The 21256-nt window shown below is 54.3% G+C and overlaps 1 protein-coding gene and 1 long non-coding RNA gene across 4 annotated transcripts in view; one reads left to right on the top strand and one right to left on the bottom strand.

Moving 5' to 3' along the window:
- The window catches only part of LOC135966329 (uncharacterized), a 39526-nt gene extending 26842 nt beyond the window's left edge, over positions 1–12684 (top strand). Inside the window, exons 2-3 of one of the 2 annotated variants that reach the window (XR_010579587.2) lie at positions 10534–10667; positions 11665–12684. This is a non-coding gene — a long non-coding RNA (uncharacterized lncRNA). Of the gene's footprint in view, positions 1–10514; positions 10668–11664 lie in introns of both variants that reach the window. The other variant, XR_010579586.2, reaches the window with a different exon arrangement.
- FAM222A (family with sequence similarity 222 member A) overlaps positions 1–21256 on the bottom strand; it is a 55874-nt gene that overhangs the window by 23878 nt on the left and 10740 nt on the right. The window contains exon 2 of one of the 2 annotated variants that reach the window (XM_005572201.4): positions 2098–2225. In XM_005572201.4, coding sequence (XP_005572258.1) covers positions 2098–2179 — 82 coding nt within the window. In that variant the 5' untranslated portion in view covers positions 2180–2225. Of the gene's footprint in view, positions 1–1996; positions 2227–21256 lie in introns of those variants that run through there. The other variant, XM_065524784.2, reaches the window with a different exon arrangement.

Genomic DNA, 21256 nt, shown 5'->3' with positions numbered 1-21256 from the left:
CCCAGCTACTCGCGAGGCTGAGGCAGGAGAATGGCGTAAACCTGGGAGGTGGAGCTTGCAGTGAGCTGAGATCCGGCCACTGCACTCCAGCCTGGGCGACAGAGCGAGACTCCGTCTCAAAAAAAAAAAAAAAAAAAACCATCAAAGATCTATAAGAAACCTGGGGGAATTAAAAAATAATAATCTCAGCCTGAGGAAGGACTTTCTAAGTATGATCCGAATTTTGCTTTCTAAGTAAAATCCAAAGGCCATAAAAGGATAAGTCTCACTTCCCCAACAAAACTCCTCCATGGCAGAATCAAAAACAACCAATTTGGGGAAAATATCTTCAACTCATAGCACAGAGGTATGATTCCATCACATACAAATATACAAATAGCTCCTACAAATCAAAAAGGACAAAAACCACTCCCCTACCCCCCAAGAAAAAGGAGCCAAGGAGATAAGTAGATTAGTCAAAGGAAAAACAAATGGCATAGACACAAAAAGATACTCAACCTCATTCATATAAAACTAAGTTTACACTGTAGCCAGGTGTAGTGGCTCACGCCTGTAATCTCAGCTGATCAGGAAGCAGAGGCTGGAGGATGGCGTGAGGCCAGGAGTTTGAGATTAGCCTGGGCAACATAGCTAGACTTTGTCTCCCTAAACAAAACAAAACAAAATAAAACCCACACTGTGATCCTATTTTCACTGCTCAGGTGAGCAAAACCTAAAAGTGTGATATGATGCTGTGATGGTGAGGGGTGGGGAACAGACCCTCACACCACAATGTGAGGTGTCCACAGATACACCATCTAAAGATGTCCATCAGACCACAGCTATCAAAATGCCACACACACATCCCTTTGACCTGGTATTTCCACTTCCAGAAATGTACCCTGCAGTTTTATCCACATCCTCGTGACACATCCAGGGTTTACCGCTGCACTGCTTGTAACGGCAACAGGTCAGTTACAGTCTAAATAGAGGACTGGCCAAATAAATTATGGGCCACCCCTGCTAGAGAAACTATGCGGCGAAAGAATGAGGAAGCTCTTTAGAAGCTGATATACAGAATAGATGACAAAGGGAAACAGTGAGGTGCAGGATAGTGTGTAAAATATGCGTGTCCACACGTATTTGCTGGGACGCCCATAAAACATCTAGAAGGACACCCAGGAAGCTGACGACATGGACTCCCTCCGCGAGGGAAGCGGGTGGCTGGCTCAGAGGGAGGCTTTTGTCTATATACCCCTTTCTTCCTCCGAGTGTTGGATAACATGAATGTGTTCCCTTGTCTAAAGATAAATATTTAAAAGAAAAAATATTTTCACATCGTAAGCATCATGCTAAACGGCAACAGATCCTGGGCTATAGGACAGAAGCAATAGGGAGGGGTGGGGACTGCGGTGACCTGGAGACAGACATCCCTTTAAAAGAGGCAGTCATTCAGCTCTAGTCATGGCTGCAGTACAGGCACACAGGCCTATGTTACCAGAGCCTCTGTTTTTGTTTTTTTCAAGAGATACTAGAAATCCAGATTTTAATGCAAATCTCATTTCTAAGTTCTTCATTAAAAAAGAAATTATGCTAGCTAAAAATAACCAAATCAGAGTGTTTGGGATCCTGGTCCTAGATAGTGAGAACAGACCCCTGGTCACCAGGTCCACCTCCCAGTGAAAAAGCAAGGCCAGAGAGGGAAGGAAACGCCCAAGACCACACAGCTGATGGGCCTCAAGCGGGAACCCCATTCTGTATTTTTTGTTTCCATGTCATCCTACTTTAATGGTGGTAAGGGAGACAGACACGGCGAGATAATGGTGGTGAAGCTGCAGAGGCCGGGTTGGGGCATGGTGATGGTGGTGGTCAGAAGAGGCTGCTGGGAAGGAGGTCAAGCCAGAGTTGACAGTCTTGCTCCACGGGAGCTGGCCAAAGGAGTGGGTGTCATTTTGGAGAGCGAGACCAGGAAGGCGGCACAGCCGCGGCCAAGGCCTGGGGGCCTAAGAGAGCATACCGACTTTCCGACAGGGCCATGGTGGGTGAACGTCCTCGGGGGTAAATGGCATTCTCTGCCCGCGACCTGCCCTGCAAAGGCTGGGGAGGCATCCTACTCACACTTGCGCAGCTCCAGGCTCTTGCTCGGGCGGGCCAGGTGTTGGCCCGGGGGGTTCTGGGTCCTCTGCAGACAGGCCAGCATGGCTGAGCTGGGGGTCCCCAGTGGGGCACGCTCTGCGGCAGGGTCCCTGCAGGAGGAAGATGGGGTGCTCTGTCACTTGGGGGCTGTTCCATGTTCGCCTCCCCCCATTCCCCACTGGGAGTCTCCCTGCAACCCTGAAGAACATCAGAGACTCTCAAAGCAGACACCCTTTTCCCTTATTTGACCAATGAAGGGACCAAGGCCTGAGGCATCAAGAGGCCCATCTGTGGCCTCACGGGAAGGGACAATCCAGGGCTCTTGAGTGTGGGCTGGGCTGATGGATCAGACATGCCCTGGCCCTGCTGGCGTATGGGTCACCTGCTCTGGGGCCTGCCTTGATGCCCCCAACTGGGTCAGATCCTCACTCCCGCCATGCCCCGCAGTAGGCTGTCCTTCCAGCTGGTGGTGGCCCCCTGTAAGCAAGTCAGCCTGAAGACCCCACCTGGTCATCCTGGGCGTCTACACAGAGGGGTGCTCGGGAAATGCCAGTGGGTACGGGGTGTCCCAGCTTACTGCAGTACTGGTCTGTCCTCCCGCCCAGAGTATCCTCACAGCCCCCTGCACCCTGAGCCCAGCCCTCATGGGCCACCAAGGCTGCTCTGACCTGAGATCCCTGTCGCTGCCTAAGTTCCTTACCCTGAATGGGAAGGGCAGAGGCCTGTGCCCCTCAGGGCAGCAGCTCAGATGTGGCTGCACACAGGCCCGTGTGGTACCTCCCCCCACAGCCAGAGCCTGACATTCACATGGACACTCGCCTTCAGCTTCCCCAAACCCACTCTCCTGCAGAGAACGTTTCAGGACGCCCAGGCACATTCCTGAGAGCCCGAAGCCCCTGAGCGGCAGGGTCAGAGTGGGTCTGCTTGTGAGGCCCCCATGGGAGCGTGGTGGTGAGAGCTTACCTAGAGGTCCCTTCCTCCCTTCTTGCTAAGGAGAAGGCAGGTCTCAGGGTAAGTGCAACCTTGGACACCCCTGATGTCCATCCACCTGGGCACCCTGTCCCTGCCACCTCCTGACCACCCCCCCCCAGTCCTGAGCAGCCAAGCTAGGTCACCTCAATCTTCATGTTGGTTTTAAAAAAGAAAGCAGAGGGGGTGTGTGCTGAAGGGGAAGAAAGGGAAGTTATTTAATACTGAACAGGTGTCTGGAGTCCTAAATTCTGCCGCTTTCTTCTAATAATGAAGTATTCATGAGGAAAAGCCTTTTTTCACTACTTTCTTAAGATACTAATTTCACAACAAGCTCCTTGTTACGGCGCAATTATTCCAATCTTGTATTTCCCGGAGACGGTTGCAGCCTCCCGTCTGTCCTGGCCTCTCGGTAAATGAAAGACAATCGCGTAACCACCTTTCATTATGCCCTATTTTACTTTCAGCAAAGGTACCCTGAAAGAAATGATTTCCTCTGAAAGGGACTTTTATTCAGTTTCAAAACCAATTTTCTCCTATTACTGTCTCAAAAAAAAAAAAAAAAAAAAAAAGAGCGAGAGACAGAGAGAAAGTGGGGGATGGAGGGGAGGGAGGTGATTCTCACCGGCCCCCCCAGTCGCCAGCCTTAACACAGAGACGCAATAAAAGCTGCAGTATCCACTTCCCGGCTTTGATTTCTGGTAATTTTAAAATAGGCCATTACAATCAGGCAGAAATTATACAGTTTAAAAAGGGAATGAAGTGGGGCTTATTGCAGGGATGAAAGTCCTTGACTGCAGGAAGGCAGTGCTGCTCTTCTCCTCGGGGACGTGGGACGTGAGCAGGTGGCGGGAGCAGGCCTGACTCGGGCCCACCATCACCACAGCCTTGGACACCAGCCCTGGAGGACACGCTGTGCATGTGGACAGGGAGGGCTGGGTGTGCACACACACTCTGGTACACACTCACCTATGTACATGTGTGTTTGCTGCATGGCATGTTCCTCTGCACTTACAGGCACCCTCTCACGCACACACAGGTGGTCTATGGGGATTCACAATTGTGTGCAACCTGGAAGGTAAGAGGCCTGTGACGGCCTCCCTCACCCTTGCCCAGCCTCTTTCTGTGGCTCCTGCTCCAGTGCAGAGTCCATCTCTCGCTGCTGACATATGGGTTAGAGGAAAGGAGGGAGATCCAGAGAAAGCCAGTCCAAGACCTCTCTCTCCACAGATGGGAAACTCAAGCCACAGGGGACAGTGGCCTGCAAGGGCTGCCAGGCAGGGAGTGGCTGGGTGCACTTACCACCTCACCACTAAGCTTGGCCGCACCCAGGCCAGTAAGGAGGGAGATCAGAGGCTGGTGCCCTGTGGAAACCTGGGTTGGAAGCCTGGAACCTCCCTGACTCCCAGCACATGCTGTGTGACCCCGGCTGGGCTAATGACCCTCTCTGGCCTGTAACAGTGGCTCCATGATCCCTATGGGTACTCCCAGGTCACTTTCTTCCAGAGTCCTGGCCATGCCCAGTCCTATCTCCAGCCTTTTACCCGGTGCCAGCGGTCCAGAAGTCCAGCCCTTCTCTATGTGCCCTAGTGCCCCTTGGGCCATACATTCCACATGCTTTGCAGGTGAAAAAGGGTGGGCTGGGGGCTGCAGTTGTTGGGGGAGGGGCAGGTCGCCTATTCCGGAGCCTCCTGGTACCCCATCAGCTCCCTTCCCAGGGGGGCTTTGGTTGTCAGGTGCTCTTATGGTGGATGCTAGGCAGTTCTGGAGCTGAGAGAGGTCACCCGACTGAGCTCAGGGCGCGGGGGTTTCCAGGGTGCAATGGTGTCCAAGTGTAGGCCTCAGCTTTGGCTCAGCTTCACCAGGCAGTTGCCTGCATCCTCCCATTCCTTGCTTCTGGAGGGCTACAGGCAGCCTGAGAGATGCTCTTCACTTGAAGAAGAGGGACGTTTTTCTCTCTGTACCCCCAGTTCCCCCAACTCACTGCCCATTCTTCCAGGAACCCTGTGTCCTGCCATTGGGGGCACGTGGCAGGGTAGTGGGGTGTCCTAGAAGGGAAGTGGAGAGGGGACCACCACCTCCAACTCCTGTATCATCCCTATCATCTGCAACCAAGACAGTCAAATCCCCCTCCTTGGCCTTAAAACCTCTCTGGCCCCAGCGTGGAGCCCAGCCCTCTTTGCCCACCACACCTCATCTCTCTCACGGCTACCCCTGGCCCTCCTTCCAGTCAGGCTGCCTCACACCTCCAGTCCTCTGTCCCTGCTGGTTCTCCTGCCTATGGCACCATGACCCTGATCCATTCGAACTCAGATCCGTCTTCAGACCCTTGCTCACCCGTCCCTTCCTCTAGATATCCAGCATTTCTGCTCTAATCACATCGAGGTGTAACTGCCAACTTTCACATCTCTCTCCCTCCACTGGACTGTGTTTCTTAGGGGTAGGGACCGTGTGTTGTTTGTCTGTCTCTCCCCAGTGCCTGGCAAGAATAATCATTTAATAAAAAGTGTTGAATGAATGGCTGAATCAATGAATTGGTTATTGTCCAATAAAGTGACCTAGGCCCAGAGAAGCCAAGTGTCCCAAACAAGGTCACACAGCAAGGCAGGGACAGGACTGAGGCATATGCCTAAGACACTCATGTTCTTTCTGTGACCCTACCTTGCCCCCTCCCTGCCTGGCATCATCCCATCTGCCAGAGGCCAGCCTCTCAGAGCCCCCACCTGGACTCATTACCCCCCTGGCCAAGCACCATCCAGGGAGTGCTGTTCATTTTGAAACCCTATCTGCAAATCAGACTGTTTATAAGCTCAAGGTCTTTTGTGACTTTAATAAAAAAGGAGGGGAGCAGGGAGGGGGAAAATGTCGCATGCCTCAATGATTAGAATGCTTGGCACCTTCCCTGACATGGGGGCTGATAAGACGCCTTATCTCGGAGACACCCGAGGAAAAGGTCCCCTCCACCAGATAATGCCCCCAGCTGTCGATGTGTCCTTTCATAGCTGAGGATTTAGATAAAGGAAATGTGACAGGGGAGGGGAAAGGAAGGAAGGAACTTTCCAGGTCCGAGGAGGAATTGAGTCTGTGATGCTCGCCTTAGCAGAACAATGAATGAGAGAAGGCTGTCTCTATTTTTATGGAAAGAATAGGGAATTGGGGCCTTGGGCCCTGCCTGCCTTTTGTCATCTTGCCCTTGCCTGTCTGGCTGCAGGGGGCATCAGGGAGCCCACGGGTCAGTGGGAGGGGAAGCTCTGAAACAGCAACATGCAATTGGGGGCTCAGTACAGTCAGCATGTATTGACTGACCTCGTGCCAAGCCCATGCACCTCCTCCTCGTGGCCTCTGTGGCCCCATTTCACAGCTTAGGAAATGGCCAGAGAGAGGGGAAGCAATTTGTGCAAGGTCACACAGCTTTTAGATAGCACAGCCCAAGGATGCCAGCGCCAGTCAGACCCTCAGCCCCACACTGTCCAGCAGTTCCATTGTGGTTGGGCGCCCGTCAGCCCTCAGCTCCCAGTCAGCTGGGCAGGAAGGGATGGAAGCAAGGGTCTACTTCTCCCCAGGACCCAAATCCATTTTGATTCTACTGTGGGAGGGATCACAGAAGTAAGGGGTGAGAGGAGGGGAAGGGCTCCCAGAGTCCACTTATTCATCCCATAAACATTCAAGGAGCGCAACTCATGAGGCCGGCATTGGGCAGAACAACACTGAGGTGAGTAAAGCCCAGGCCTTGCTTCTTACCCACCCATGCATTCATTTAGGCAGCAAACACTTCCCAAACATCTTTTGGGTGCCAGCCCTGTGCCATGTACTGGGAGAACAGAAATTACTCAAAGCGTCCTGCCAGAAAGGAACATCTAGCCAGAACTGACCTCCCATTAAAATGAATGATCTTGACCTCTCTCTGCCTCCAGCATTTTCCTGATGTGGCAGGCATCTGGAACTTTCCCTCACGTGTCCGCAGGTCAGCAGTCTGCCCCTTGCCAGCCTGGACTGACCCCAAGGCAGAATAGGAGGACACACCTGACTTCACAGCAGGGCCCTGAGGCTGTGACCCCGGGAAAGCCATGGGCTGTGCCCCTCTGAGCCCCCATCTCCTCCTCCACCTCCAATCCCTAGAGCTACCTACCTGGCTTCTGTGGCTCCATTCAAGGCCAAAGCCTAGCTGTGACCTGGAGGGGAAGGTCATGCCAGGCCCTTCCTGGTGTCCAACAGGACTAGTTCAGAGAAGAGAGCTGGCCCCAGAGGACTCTGGGTTGTACCTGCCAGGCAGGGGCACAGTGATAACTGGGGCTCTCACTGGCTGGGTGACCTGGAGAAGTCATAGCACCTCTCTGAGTCTGTTTCCCAAATGAACCTTTATGGGGAATGGATCAGCTGATAGTACGAGGGCCATCTAGCTTGGACATAAGAGGATGCAACCATTTATTTTTCAAACTTAATCCAGCTGTGTGCAAGGCGTGGGGCGGTCCCTGACCTGTGGGCACACAAAGGGGCTCTAGATGTAGCCCTTGTCTTTGAGGGACTTAGAATCTCAAGCAGGGACAAGACAGGAAGCTGGCAAAACTCGGCAGTTCATGCAAGGAGTAGAGTAGATGGTTCAGACTCTGAATTTCCTTTCAGGAAATGAATGAGATGCCGGCCACACCTCAGGGCCTTGCAGCCTTCCTGGGGGTGGTGGCAGGATAGGTGGGTGGTGAGGGAGCCCTCTCGCAGTTCTCACCTCCATCCCTTTGGCTGTAATTCAAGTCTCTTCACGCTGCCTGGCCACGCAGCCTGCCCCAAAGGCAGACAGGAGCCTGAAGTGGTGGTGGGAGGCCCAGGGCCCAGGGAAGAGAATGAATGCTGGACTGGGAATACTGGGGTCAGACCCTGGCGATGTGGCCCTAAATGGGTCACTTCTCTGTGTTGGTCCCTAGCACCATGAGCTGAACAAGAAGAAAGCCCCAGAAAGTCCAGTCCTCTCTAAATAGCGAGGGGCAGTAAACCTGCTTCTGGCCAGAAGAGTGGAGGGACCCTTGCCCAGCCCAGGAATGTCCTCAGGAATCTAGGTGCAAGCTTCCCCCAACCCCCTGTGGGGATCCCACGATAGGAAGATCCACTGTCTATCTCTTTCCTCTCCTCTGTCTACATCCCTGTCCCTAGCTCCATCTGCCTCCTGTCCTGATGCCTCCCTTCTCCTTCCTGCTTTCTGTCTCCCTTCCTGACCCCTCTCCCTTGCTCCTTCCTCTCTCTCCCATCCCACTTGTCTCAGCAAGGCAGCCAGAGTGGAAGCCCATCCCCACCTCCCTCCTGCAGCTCCCTCCCCCATCTCTGTTCTGAGCCGGAGGCCTTCCAAGGGACCCTGTTAATAATTAAATGTTAATCTAAAAAGCAATTTGAGCTGCGGCTAGGCAGATCTGGTTAGAGATTACATTAGCATGGAGGAGGCGAGGGTAATTTTCTTTAACCCCTCTCCTGATCTCTCAAGCCGGGGATTCTTCAAGTCACACCGGCACTGCTGATTAAACTGGCACAGGGCTTGGCTGTGGATAAGGGGCCTGTGAAAAGTGATTATTTCCCACTGCCATTTGGGCCTCAGCACCAGAAGGGGATTTTTACTTTTTTTTTAAGGTTGGGGTTGGGGAGGGACTGTCCCCTTGAATAAGAGGCCTCATCTTCTGCCAGGATTACCACTGTATCCACCCCCTGCCCACCAGCAGGCCAGGGGCTCTCTAAAATGCTGCGAATCTGGTCACAGAGCATACCTGGCTCTTTGGTTCCCAGGACAAAGATGCCAATCCCCTGCCTGGCTCCAACACCCCTCCATTGTGCCTGGTTCTGGGCTGGGCACTGGAGCCAGAGATGCCAGTAGTTCTGAGCCAAAGGGGAGACCAAAAAGTAAAGTGACAATCACCAGTTCTGGCTGGCAGCCAGAATCCTGAGGTGGGCTTCCCTCTGCACAAGCCTCTCACCGGCACGCTTGCAGGCTTTTGCCCATGCAATCCCAAGAGCCAGAAAGGGCTTTTGAGCAATTCTTCCTGGCTCTCTACCCCTTAAAACTCTACTCGACCTTCAATTGGAGTCCAGGTTCCTGAGGGCTTCTCCAAGACATACAAGGTGCATAATAAATGTTTGATGAATCATCAAATGACTGGAGTCCCATGTGGCTCTCCTTGATCCTTCCTCTATGGGTTCAAGGTGCTATAGCTGAGCACAGGGGCCCTCAGGAAAATGTCTCCTGAACAAAGGATGGGCAAGAGGCTGTCCTGGCGAGTCGGGGCAGGGCGGGCCTCAGGAAGTGTCCTACTGGGACACAGGGCTGGGGTCTGGGGGTGGGTGGCCATTCCTGGGCCTGTCAGCACCACGGCCAGCTCCCGGCGCAGGAGCCCTGGAGAAAGGGGCAGGGCACAGCCTGAGAGCGTAGTGATGTCAGTCGCCATGGGAACTGACAACTGCAATGTGCGTCCGTCAGCACTCCAACCACTGGGGATGGCATGACAGATTAAGCACCAACTATGTGCCAGGCCAGGCCCTGTGCTAGATGCTGGGGTAGTGACAGACCCTGAGTGGATGGGAGGCATCAGAGGGGTAATCACAAGGCAGGGAGACAAGCGGTGGCCATGATGGGGTCACCCTACCTGGCCTGGTGGTGGGAGGGTCAAGATGGAAGGACACACCAGCTGCCTCAGACAGTGTCTGTCCCCAACTTCACATCCGGATGTGTGAGCTTTATAACTTAACTCTGTGAGCTTGGGCAAATCCCTCCCTCCTCTCTGAGCCGCAGTTTCCGCATCTGCAAAAGGGGTTAATTCCTTACAACAAAGTGCCAGGGTCCTTGTGGTAGCTGCCTAAGTGGTACCCGTTGTTAGCACTGTTTACAGTTGTTATTAACAGGTAAGCAGGAAAAAGCCAGCGAAAGGGGAGGATTCCACAGAAGGGACTGCACAGGCCACCACATGGAGACTTGAGAGAGGAGCAAATAGAGAACATGAAGGAGCTCCAGGCTGCTGGAGAGCAAACCCTCCTGGTGAGTCATTGAGAGCACCTCATCTATGCAGGGCCAGGCAGGGACCCCCCACCAACCTCACGGCGGGGAGATCTGTTTCCTCTGCACTAGTGCTGGTTCAGGACAGGGACTCAGAGAAGGTGCTGGGAGAAGGGGCAGTCATTGCCACTGGCAACGGGCCTGGCTGGCCCTCTCCCAGAGCCACAGACCTCTGAGGGGCAGTTTTACTCTTTCCGGAGAGCCAGAGATCCCAAGGTGCGAAGTTTGGAGCAGGGGCAGGCTGAGCCTCTGTTCTCCCAGTTCCAGCCTTGGCTCTTTAATTAAAATTGTCAGTCAAGTAAGACTCCATCGTCACCTTCCAGCAAAGAGGGAGTGGGGAGATCTGAGAATTGATACTGAACAGCTTCAGTACTACGATGCCATAATGGGGCTGGGAGCTCAGCCGAAAGCCCCCCGCCCAGTTTTTTTTTTTAGAGGTGGTCCTAGAATCTCTCTGGAGAAAAACATGGAAATGGAGACCAAAAGAGGGAAGGAGGGATGCCACCAGATGACACTGGGATCCCGGAAAATGGAACACTGTGTGCAACGGGCAAAGGTAGGACCCACAGTGGAGATGGGAGGGGCCCGGTATCTCCAGCCTTCCTCCTACCTATTCCCCCAGTCCCTGCACCCACAGTTCAGGGTTAAAGCAGGCAACAGGGAAGGAGAAAAATCTAATAGTAAGAGCAATAATAAGAGCTAGCTTTTATTTTTAGTGTTCTCCATGGGCTCAGTACTTTACAGACATCACCTCACGTAACCTACGCCACAACCGGGAGAAAGAGATGATTGGCGCTGTACCCACAAGGAAACAGAGAGGGAAAGGAGCTATCCAGGGCCACGGGGCTGGTTGGTTGGTGGAGCAGGCAAGAAAGTCCCACGGAAGAGGGTGGCCTGGGCCAGACGGGTTTGAGGATTCAGGTCGCAAGGGACGGGGAGGAAGAAGACCGGGTCTGTGTGCAAGAATGGCCCAAGAGTGTTTAAAAGATGAGAGTGGCCCAGGTCAGGGGAGGAGAGTGGACAAAAGTGACAGGCAGGGGCTGGCCTTAGCTTTTAGCCCAATGCTAAGATCAGTAGATGCTTCTGGGGGTCAGGCTGGGGCAGATATGAACGGAGCCTTCGAGGCAGGGGTTAGGAAACAGGACAGGACACTCGGCCCAAATGACAGCGCCATCACTCCACATCCCAGAGTTCATGAGCTCTCTCAATATTTGTTTTATTTAAATCTCCAAGAGTCAAACGCCACTCACCACCTATATGTGGACTAGTCTCCAGCTTTCCACCTCTTCTGTGAGTGAGGGTAGAGGGGCGTCATGTCTCTAACTCCTCCTATGGTCAGGGAGCTCCCTCCATGTCATCCGGCCACAGGCACTCTGATTTAGAAAGTGCTGGAGCCAGACCGCCTGGGTTCAACCCCCTCCCCGTCATAGCCTAGCGACTGATGGTTAACTCTGGGGAATTTTCTTTTTCTTCTTTGTGCTTCTCTGTATCTCTAATTTTTCCACAATGAACTAGCATCACTTCTTTTTTTCTTTTCTTTTTTTTTTTTAAAGAACTTTTCAAAAGGGATTTCAACCTCTGACCACCTGGAGACAGGAGACTGGCGCTCATTGTAAATGCACTGACATGACAGGGAACAGCTGCTGGGGAGGTGGAGACGGGTCGTGGGGAGAGACAGGAAGCCCCAGCGGCTTGGAAATCCAGGAGCCAAGGAAGCAGTGAGCTTTCTGCAGAGCCAGATCCGGTGAAGCCAATTCACCAGCAGGTCCCGGCAGTGACTCTTCTACAACAGATTCCTGCCCGTCCCTGTGCCCCATCGTTCCCCTGCCACCAATCTCTACCCCATGGGAGCCAGACCAAGCCTTCCTGTGTGTAGCACACATCTCTCCTGCTTAGAGCTCACTTACTGGCTTCCGTGGCATTTTGTTTCTTTTTTAGAGATGGGGTCTTGCCCTGTCACCCAGGCTGGGGTACGGTGGCATGATCATGGCTCACTGCAGCTCACTCCTGGGCTCAAGTGATCCTCCTGCCTCAGCCTCTCAAGCAGCTGGGACTACAGTCTGGCACCACCCCACCCAGCTCATTATTTTTTGTAGACATGGGATCTCGCTATGTTGCCCAAGCTGGTCTCGAATTCCTGGCCTCAAGCAATCTTCTTACCCCAGCCTCCCTAAGTGCTGGAATTATAGGTATGAGCCATTCCGCCAGTCTTCCGTGGCATTTCTAACAACATCCTTGAAGGACGTGTGTGAATCCCTTTCCCGATGTGTATCTGCACTGTCCCTGTCCCGTGCTGATTCTGCTCAGACACACTGGCTTTCTTTCTGGTCCTCTCACAGGCCAACACCGGCCCCACCCCAGGGCCTTTGCACTTACGGTTTTCCCTCAACCTAAATACCCTACACCACTGCTGTCTGACAGAAATATGTAATAACAGGAGCCTCATATGTACTTGTAAATTTTCTAGCAGTAACAGAGGAAATTAAATTTAATAATATATTTTATTTCACCCAATAGATCCAAAATAGTATCACTTCAATGTGTAATCGATATTAAAATTAATTCCTGAGATATTTTATGTTCTTATTTTTATTCTAAGTCTTTGAAACCTGGGATGAATTTTACGCCAATAGGACATCTCAGTTCAGTTCAGACTTGTCTCACTGCAAATGCTCAATGCCACCTGTGGACAGTGCAACACCACACTGTCCCCAGTGCACACCCCTCCCCCACTCTCCATGCCAGCTCCGTTTCCCATTCACACCTCAGCTCAAACATCACCTCCTCTGAGAGACCCTCCTTGACCACCTGGTCAAGCTGGCAACCTTCTGCCCTGGCCACTGTCCCGTCACCACAGCAGTTCCTTCACTGTCATGACTGCTCCGAAATTATCTTGATGAGTGGTTAGTGCCTGTCTCTTCCACCAGAGTGCAGGTTCTACTGTGTCTGCACGATGGGGCACACAGTAGGCACTCTCTGGCAGGTGGTCAGGGACAGAGGTGGGGATAACGGGCCTGGCCTGAGGCCCTTATCCATCTACCTTATTCCAAATTCTACTCTAGGTGATGAGATGTAGCAGTGGAATGTTTGTGTGTGTATACATGTGTGTGGGGAATGTGTCCTGCATATACACACACACACACACACACACACACACACACACAGCTCCCCCCACCCACCTCCCCTCCTTCTGAAAAGTGGGCCCAGAGGATGGGTCTCCTTTCAAAATCAGCCCGGCGCAGAAAAACGGCTGTGACAGCACAAAGCCGAGATGGAATCAGCAATGGGCCCGATTGCCTGGTGACGGTTACAAATGATCTGATGTGGAAAAGACGGGATCAGATGTGCGCAGAACAACGGCTGCTCCGCGCCCCCACATGCCAGACAATGGGCTGCTGGGCAGGCAGGCGGGCGGGCAGGTGACACCCAGTAGCCCAGGATAGGCTTAGCACAGAGCAGCCCTTCCTGGGGCCAGACACTCCCCGAATGCCCAGCACCTGGGCAGAATGTTCCCACATGGGACCAAGTGTTAGTTCTGGCCAGTTAGATGTCGGCTGAATTTTTCTTTGTCAGACTTATTTCCAAATACTAAAAGATGAACATGATTTTCGTAATGAGGGGGAAAGAACCTCCTCCCACCCAGCCCTCAGCCTCTGCACTCAGAGCCTCAGAAGCATAGGTGTGAGGGGGTTGTACACAGCTTCACGATGACCACTGGACGTGGCCCTTGCCCTACCCCCAGGGGTTGGTGGGGGGGGGGGCTCTAGACCTGCACTCTCAACCACCGAGTAACAAACATCCTCGTACTGTGATGTGACCACAGCCCTGAGTGAGAAGGCTGTGTCCACAGACTGTGTGGCTTGCCCAGGGTGTACAGCAGTGAGAAGGCTGTGGTCTCTGGTCTCTTTCTGCTCCAAGGCCAGTAGATGCTCAATAAATCCCACCTGAACAGACAGAGAGCTGGGCTGGGACCTTTATTTCCCACACTCCCTGCAGGGTCCAGGTTCACATTCCAGGGTCTCTCCCCGCTCTTTTCCCTGCAGTTTGCCGCCTCAACCCAACAAACCCCTCCACACACCCAGAACACCCAGGCCTCAGAGAGCAGAGGGGCAGGGCTAGCAGCGAAGGGGCAAGAGCCTCCTCTGGGCCCAGCGTCACCCACCAGGCAACACAAGCCCCACCCCCAGCCTGTGTCATGGAGGCTCCAGGGCTCCATGGATAAGGGAGAGGCCGCTCCTGCAGAAGGTCTGGGCAGGGGGTGGCTCCACTGAGCAGCAACTGTGTGCCAGGTGCCACGCCTCAGCTCACATGGAGCTGGAAGCCCTTCTCTTGAGTGTGAATACATCCATGCCTCCCATTCTCCAGCAGGGGCAGAGGCTCCGAGAGGAACAGGATTTGCACCTAGTGGGGTCAGGATGCGAACTAGGTCTGCTGGACTCTAAAGCCCAGGGCATGGCTGTGCTGTGGGAGGGCTGGATTCCGAGTGGGCACCCAATGTCCCACAGGACCAGCTGCTCCTGGGATAGGTGCTGGGTCACCTCCCCAGCATGCCAAAGGGGTGATCCTGCAGCCAGTTAAGCTACCCCTCCCGCCACCACCACAGCATCCTAGTAGCCCTCATTCTCCAGACCCACAAGGCACTGCCCGTCTGGCTCCTGACAGACAGTGTCTAGGAAGGGCGAAACAGCACCTCAGCTAAGGCAAAAACCCAGAACTCAGTTTGAACCCTGGCTCTGCTATTCACTAGCAGGGCGGTCTTGAGTAAGCCACCAAGTCCCTTGGGGACTCAGTTTCTCCATATGAATCATGGAAGTAGAAACCACACTTTCCTCACCAGCCGTCGTGAGGATGAAGTGGTGATGAACACGTGCAGTGTAGCACTCGTGAACTGCCCGCCCAGCTCTCACCCCAGGAGATGACAGTGACGGGCTCAGAGGGGTGAAGCGATTTGCCCGCGGTCACAAAGCAGCAGGGGAGGCGGCCGGGGATCCTTGAACCCCAGTTTATCCTTTAATACCAGGCACAAGGCCCCAAATGTGCCTTGAGAGTGAGAGGAGATGCTCCAACGAGTGCAGTCACCAAACCCTGCCTGAGCACCTGTGGTGTGCCAAGCTGCAGGAGCCCAGAGAAAAATCAAACACGGCCAAGATGATCAGACACACGCCCACGCAACCCCAATCCCGGGTCAGACAGAGCTTCAGGGGGCCCACAGAAGAGGGGTCCTTCCAAGGACAGGCTGTTTCCCAGAAAAAGGAGTATCTGAGCTCCTTGTCTGTGTGTCCTGAGGGCAAGTGCGGCGCCTGGCATGGAGCCCAAAGGCACCAACAGGGGTTCGGTGAGTCTGATGAGGTGGGCCTTGTGGCACTAAATGAACGGTGTGAGCTGGAGGAACCCTCTCACCCCTGGGCAGGCGCCAGAGGTAGTACCTTGCAGGTAGCCACTCGCCTGCAGAATCTTCCTCACCTCCTTGGTTATCCCATTTTAGTAGGGGGGGGGACCTGAGGCACAGAGAAGCAAAGCTACATGCCCAAAGCCATCTGGTGAGAAACTGGTGGAGCAGGGATTTGAATCCACATTCACCTGGCTCCATAGTAATCATCATCACACCAACAGCCCCTCAGCCTGAGGAGAGCCAGCCTGTAGGGTAAGAGTGGGCTGTTTGGGTGGCGTGGGCAAGGGAAGAGTGGACGCAGGCTGGAGGGGTTAGGAGGGGCCTCGAAGGCAGACTGAGGCCTTGGCACACCACCCACAGGCAAGATGGAGCCACAGAGAAGGCGCAGTGGTCATGGCAGGGACTTTGGAAGTGGCCTGTCTGGGTTCAATCCCCAGCTGGCTCCCCTACGTGCTAGCTGTGCAGCCTCAGGCAGGGCAACTAACCTCTCTGTGCTTCAGCTGTCCCATCTGTAGAAAGAGGCTCATAATATACCTACCTCACAGATTGGTGCAGTGGAATTTTTGGCACACAATGAATTGAATGTGTTTATTAAATTGAAAAGATGAAAAACTGAAAGCTGGTAGAGGGAATCAGTGCCCAGTCAGGTTTGGGGACAAGCTGGCCGCTAGGCCTGCTCCCGTATTTTGGTCCAGGTGGGTGCCAGGCCCGGAGAGCGGAGGTGGCGGCGGCGTCTCCCAGCCTTGCTGGGGCATGCGCCAGCATGTGCATGCGTGCGCGCGTCTGTGTGTGTTGCTGCAGCGGCTTCTATGCAAACATGTTAATTTGTTTTCATTTTGTGGTTTTTTTCCCTCGCAGGATAATTGGGTGAGTTTGAAGTCTTGGCGAGGCTGCTGATTATAGCTATTTGGGTGGTGCCCTCGTGGGGCTCGGGCCCTGCCTCCTGCCTCTGGGAGCGAAGGCGGTGGCTGGGGGTGTCTTGAGGGGCTCGGGGAGATGCCACTGGGTTCCAGGGGCTCTTGCTGGCCGGGGATGGGGAAGGCAAGCCATCCTGAGACCCACCCCCAGCATGCTCCTCACCCAGACAATACAGGGTCATTAAAGGGCGCAAATCTGCCCACACCTTTTTTCTTTGCCCTGTTCGCTGCATTAAAACACTTGTGATGTGTTTGCCAATGTCCAAAAGAAAAATAAAAACTAGAATTCTACCTAAAATTCTTACTGTCTGTGTTCTCTTGGAGGAAAAACCCAAACCTGGCAGTGCTGGAACCCCTGGGCTGATGTGTCCTGAGGGTGGCTGCAGTGGCTTTGCTCCTCATGTTACCTGCGTGGTCCCCGGGTACCTGAGTTTTCCTCCCTGGAGAAGGCGTGGGGCTTTGGAGTTGGAATGGCCAAGGTGCCCTGGGCAGCCATGTGACCTGTCAATATCTGGCTGTCTGAGCCTCTTTTTTCACCTGTAACCCCACTGCCTCGTCCTGGGAGGACTGAAAGGAGATGGCAGAGTTTTCAGGAGCGTAGTAGGGGTTCGGTTAGTCTTAGAGACGGGACGGGAGCTCCCTGCTCTGTGGGCATCCCACACTTGACTCCATCCTTGGACGTGTAGCCCTGTCACTGACCTGTTTGTATCTGTCTCTCCTGCTAGGTGGGAACCAGGTCTCTGAGGGCTGGACTGGATCTTTGGTTCCGACCTCACTGAACGCCTACCATGTGCCACACTGTGCACGAAGAGGTGGGAGAGAGGTGAAAAAGGCTTGGGTGGGGCTCTGGAGGTGAGCAGGTACCAGACCCTTAGCCCTGCAGAGAAGGCACACATGTGGGTACATGAACGTGTGTGTGCTGGGGCAAGGGACGGTGAGGGTACACCTGGCAGATGCCCCAGCCTGAGCAAAGGCACAGAGGAAGGCACCGCCTGGCAGGTGCAAGCTCATCCCAGGTGGCTGGAATATGCTGCAGGAGGCCAAGTGGCCTTCATCCTGTGTGGCTCTGCTCTCCCACAGGGCTGGGTTCATACAAAAGGGACTCCGTGTCTACAGTGGACTGCTACCGACTAGGCTAAGTGGGGATTAGGAAGAGACTAAGGGCTGGGCCTCACCAGAAGCCACAATCCCCGTGTTGTCTCTTTGGGACCCTGGGATCCCTGATGAGTCACCTTAGCTCTGATCCTCACATTGTTTACATGTAAACTGGGCTGTGGCAGGGACCCAGTGGGACAGTCCCTGGTGCATGCTTATGCTCCTGAGAGGGACTTCAACACCCACCACCCACCCACTGCTGTAGCTCATATTCTCCCCATCCCAGGAGGCAGCAGGAATGCTGGGAAACCCCAGCCTACGCGTGTGCGGGCCGAGTGTGCTCAGGTACCAAGCTTAGCACTTTACCCAGGTCCTGGCACTACATCCCCCAGTGCCCCTCGCGCGGGTTCTCTTTCATTTCCATTTCCCAGTTAAGGAGATCGAGGCTTGGAGCAGGTTGAACAGGATGGTAGCCCTCAACAGGGCCCTGGGCTTGTTCACGAACGCCCTGCAGCCACCAGCCCAGAGTCCGGTGACGATTGAGGGACGGGACGGACACTCAGTGTCCACCCAGGGGACAGAGACATCTGAAGACTTCCTGCTGGCTTCTGCCCAGGACTTTGGTGGTGGGGTAACCTGGAGGCCCTGTCCCCAGCACCTATCTCTGCTCTTCCCCCAGCCCACCCTGGGGAATGAGCACCCTGAGTTGCAAACCTGGACCCCCGGGGCATGACACAAAGGGCAACTCCACAGACAGAGAAAGCTTTGGAGTTGGCCACATCCCCACCCCATGACCACGTGCCAGCATGGCCAGTCACCTGTCCTCCCTGAACCTCAGTGTCTTCCTCTAAAACATGAGACTACTGCCCCTTGTGTGAAGGGTGGGTGGAGCGCCAGGTTCAGGGCTGGCACACAGCAGGCCCACAGCAATCCATGTTAATGGCTGCCTGTGGCTCCTCTAGCAGCCAAGGACCCCCAGGAAACAAGAGGAAGACACAAAATAGTGAGAGGAGGAGGCAGAGCTGATGATGACAGGCTCCCTGGCCGGTCCCCTGGAGGTGTCGGCCAAACCTCTGTGGAGGGCTCAGGCCTCCACAGTCACATGGGGTGGCAGCTGGCAGCACCCCCTCCCCCTCCGAGAGGCATACAAAGGGGCCTCTATTCCCACTCTGAGCATTTGTCCCTGGCCGGCCAGGCTGCACTGCCCTCTCCCCACTCTGCTGGCCGCCCGGCCCGGCTCAAGCTCACACAAAGGCCGGTGTGTCCCCAGCCTGGCCTCAGAAGACCCTGACCACAGAGTTGGAGAGTTCAAAAGGGCCCTGAGGAGGGCATGGAAGGTGTGGCAGGGCCGCATACAGTCTGTACAGGGAGGGGGCTAAGGAGGCACAAGAGACTTGGGATCGAGGAAACTGGGCAGGAGCTGTCTCCAGCATCCCCACCTCCCAGCCCAGTCACCTTGGGTTAGCCTGGACCTCTGCTTCCTCATCTGTACAATGGAGACCATCATGATTGCACACCCAACTTTCTGGTCTGTCAGAGGTCTCGTGAGACAACATGGGGCCTGGTGCGCAACCACACCCAGCACCTCAGAGCCAGGTGCAAGGCAAGAGTAGATGGGGGTGGGCGGGAGTCCCCTGGGGCCTGGCCAGGCATGTTCTCAGCATCTCCTTCCTCAGTCCTGCCCTGGAAGCCAAGAGGACCCAGGTCCTGAGGAAGGGGGAACGGCACCTGCTTCTAGACCACTCCATTCTCACCCTCCACCCAGCAAGGTCTACATCTGTTGATTCTGACCATCAGGCCAGGCCTGAGCCCCCCGCTGCTCCTGACCCATTTCCAGGCAGTGGGTAGACATCAGCCACTGTTTACCAAACACCTACTGTGTGCTAGGACCTGTAGACATTACATCTTTTCTCAGCCCCGTGGCTGCCCGGGGTGGGTGCGGGAGGATGGTACAACAGTTATAGGCTCCATAGTCAGTGATTCGGGGCCAAATCCTGGTTCCACCACTTCCTGCTGTAGGACTCTGGCCTCACCCTCTGCTAAGCAGCTCAACCTCACAGGGTCTGCGCAGCAACCAAATGGGAAAACAAAACCAAACCATGATGCCCCCAGGCCCCAGCAGTCTTGAAATCCTGACCGCTGGGCTGTCACCCTCAACTCACAGATGAGAAAAACTGAGGCCCCGTGCTTGGCAAGCAGGAGGTGGACCATAAACCTGATGAATCATTCTAGGAGAAGGAATAGGGATTTGAAACCAAGTCTGGTGGACTCTGAACCCCTTTTCTGCTTGAAGGTTTTGCCAACTTTTTTTTTTTTTTTTAAGCAATTTTTTCTTGTTTCCCAGCTCAGCTTGTGGGTCACGCGGCCTGCAGAGGACGAGGCAGGAGGCCCAGGCCAGCAGCCTGACCCATCTCCCTGGCTGACCCCCAGGAACCCTCGCCCTGCCATACAAAGTCCCCCTTTCTCCCTCCCACCAGCTCAGGGCGGCCAAGTGAACAGCAGAATACCAAGTAATTAAGCCGGCGCGCACCATCCGGGCGCCTGGGAACACTGTGGAGTTTCCCTTTTATGTTTATAGCAATTGTATGAAAATGTGCAACATGGAGCAGCACCAGCTGACAAATGAGACGAAACAGACAGGATTCCGGGCCGGCTTTTTTCCGGGCCTGATTGGCATTAATTGTGAGCGTTTACAAAGCACAACTCGGCGCCTGACATTTGCTTCAAGCGAACGTTTCCTTCTAATAGTTTTAATGATTACAATGGGAGCTGGTGATCACTACAGGCGGGGAATGGGCTGCCTGGTGCCTGGCCTGGTCTCACCTAGGTCCCAGGAAAGGGGGATGTTTCCTGGGTCCCACTTTCCCCTGCTACCTGCTGCAAGAGGGCTGTGCAAGGTGCCCAGCCTTGGGCACTGGAACCCCCGCTCTGGGCCTGGCTGCCGGCACACACAGTTGGTAAGGCACATGGGGAACCCACAGGGTGCAGACCCAGGGGAGGGAGAGGAGGAAAGAGCAAGCAGGACTTGGCTGGCCTGGCTCTAAGGCTGGAGTACCTCGGTTTCCTCATCTGTAAAATGGGGGTAGGAAGTGCCCCACAAATGCTGGCTGCTATTTTCTTGCTGTGTAACCTCGGCTAAGCTCCTTCCCAGCTCTGGGCCAGACTCTCCTCACCTGAGGGGCAAGGAGTTGGCCAGCTGGAGTTGCTCAGCCCAGGGTTCCAGTCCCAGCTCTGGCCTCTTTTCAGCTGCCTTGGGAGAGTCCCTCAATCTCTCCGAGCCTCAGTTTCCCTCACCTGTAGAATGGAGTTCATCATTCCCACAGATCGCAGGGTGGTTTCGGATGCCAACGAGAAAGGGAATACAACTCCTGAATTCCTGGCAAGCCAAGTGTCTGTGTCTCGTTTTCTCTCTGGAAAGTCCTCCAAATACCTCCCTCATGCATTCCTTCACTCACTCGTTCATTCATTCATTCAACATTGGGTGTCCCGATTAGAAACTTGGGAAGACATTAGTGTGCAAAGCAAAGGATCCCTACCCCCACCTCATAAGGGAAGAGAGATGACAAGCAGAGAAGCACTTTACATCCAGCACCCCCATTTTACAGAGGGAGAAACTGAGGCACAGAGAAGGAGGACCAACAGTCTGAAGTGACCCAGCTGGGATGGGGTGGCATAGGAATCGAACCCTGGCAGGTTGCTTCAGGTGAGTCCTCTCAGAAGCTCACACAGGCCCTGGGGGAA

The sequence above is a fragment of the Macaca fascicularis genome, chromosome 11 (assembly GCF_037993035.2).
Source record: "Macaca fascicularis isolate 582-1 chromosome 11, T2T-MFA8v1.1".
In the NCBI taxonomy this organism is placed as follows: domain Eukaryota; kingdom Metazoa; phylum Chordata; class Mammalia; order Primates; family Cercopithecidae; genus Macaca; species Macaca fascicularis.
This window is presented reverse-complemented; position numbering and strand designations above follow the sequence as displayed.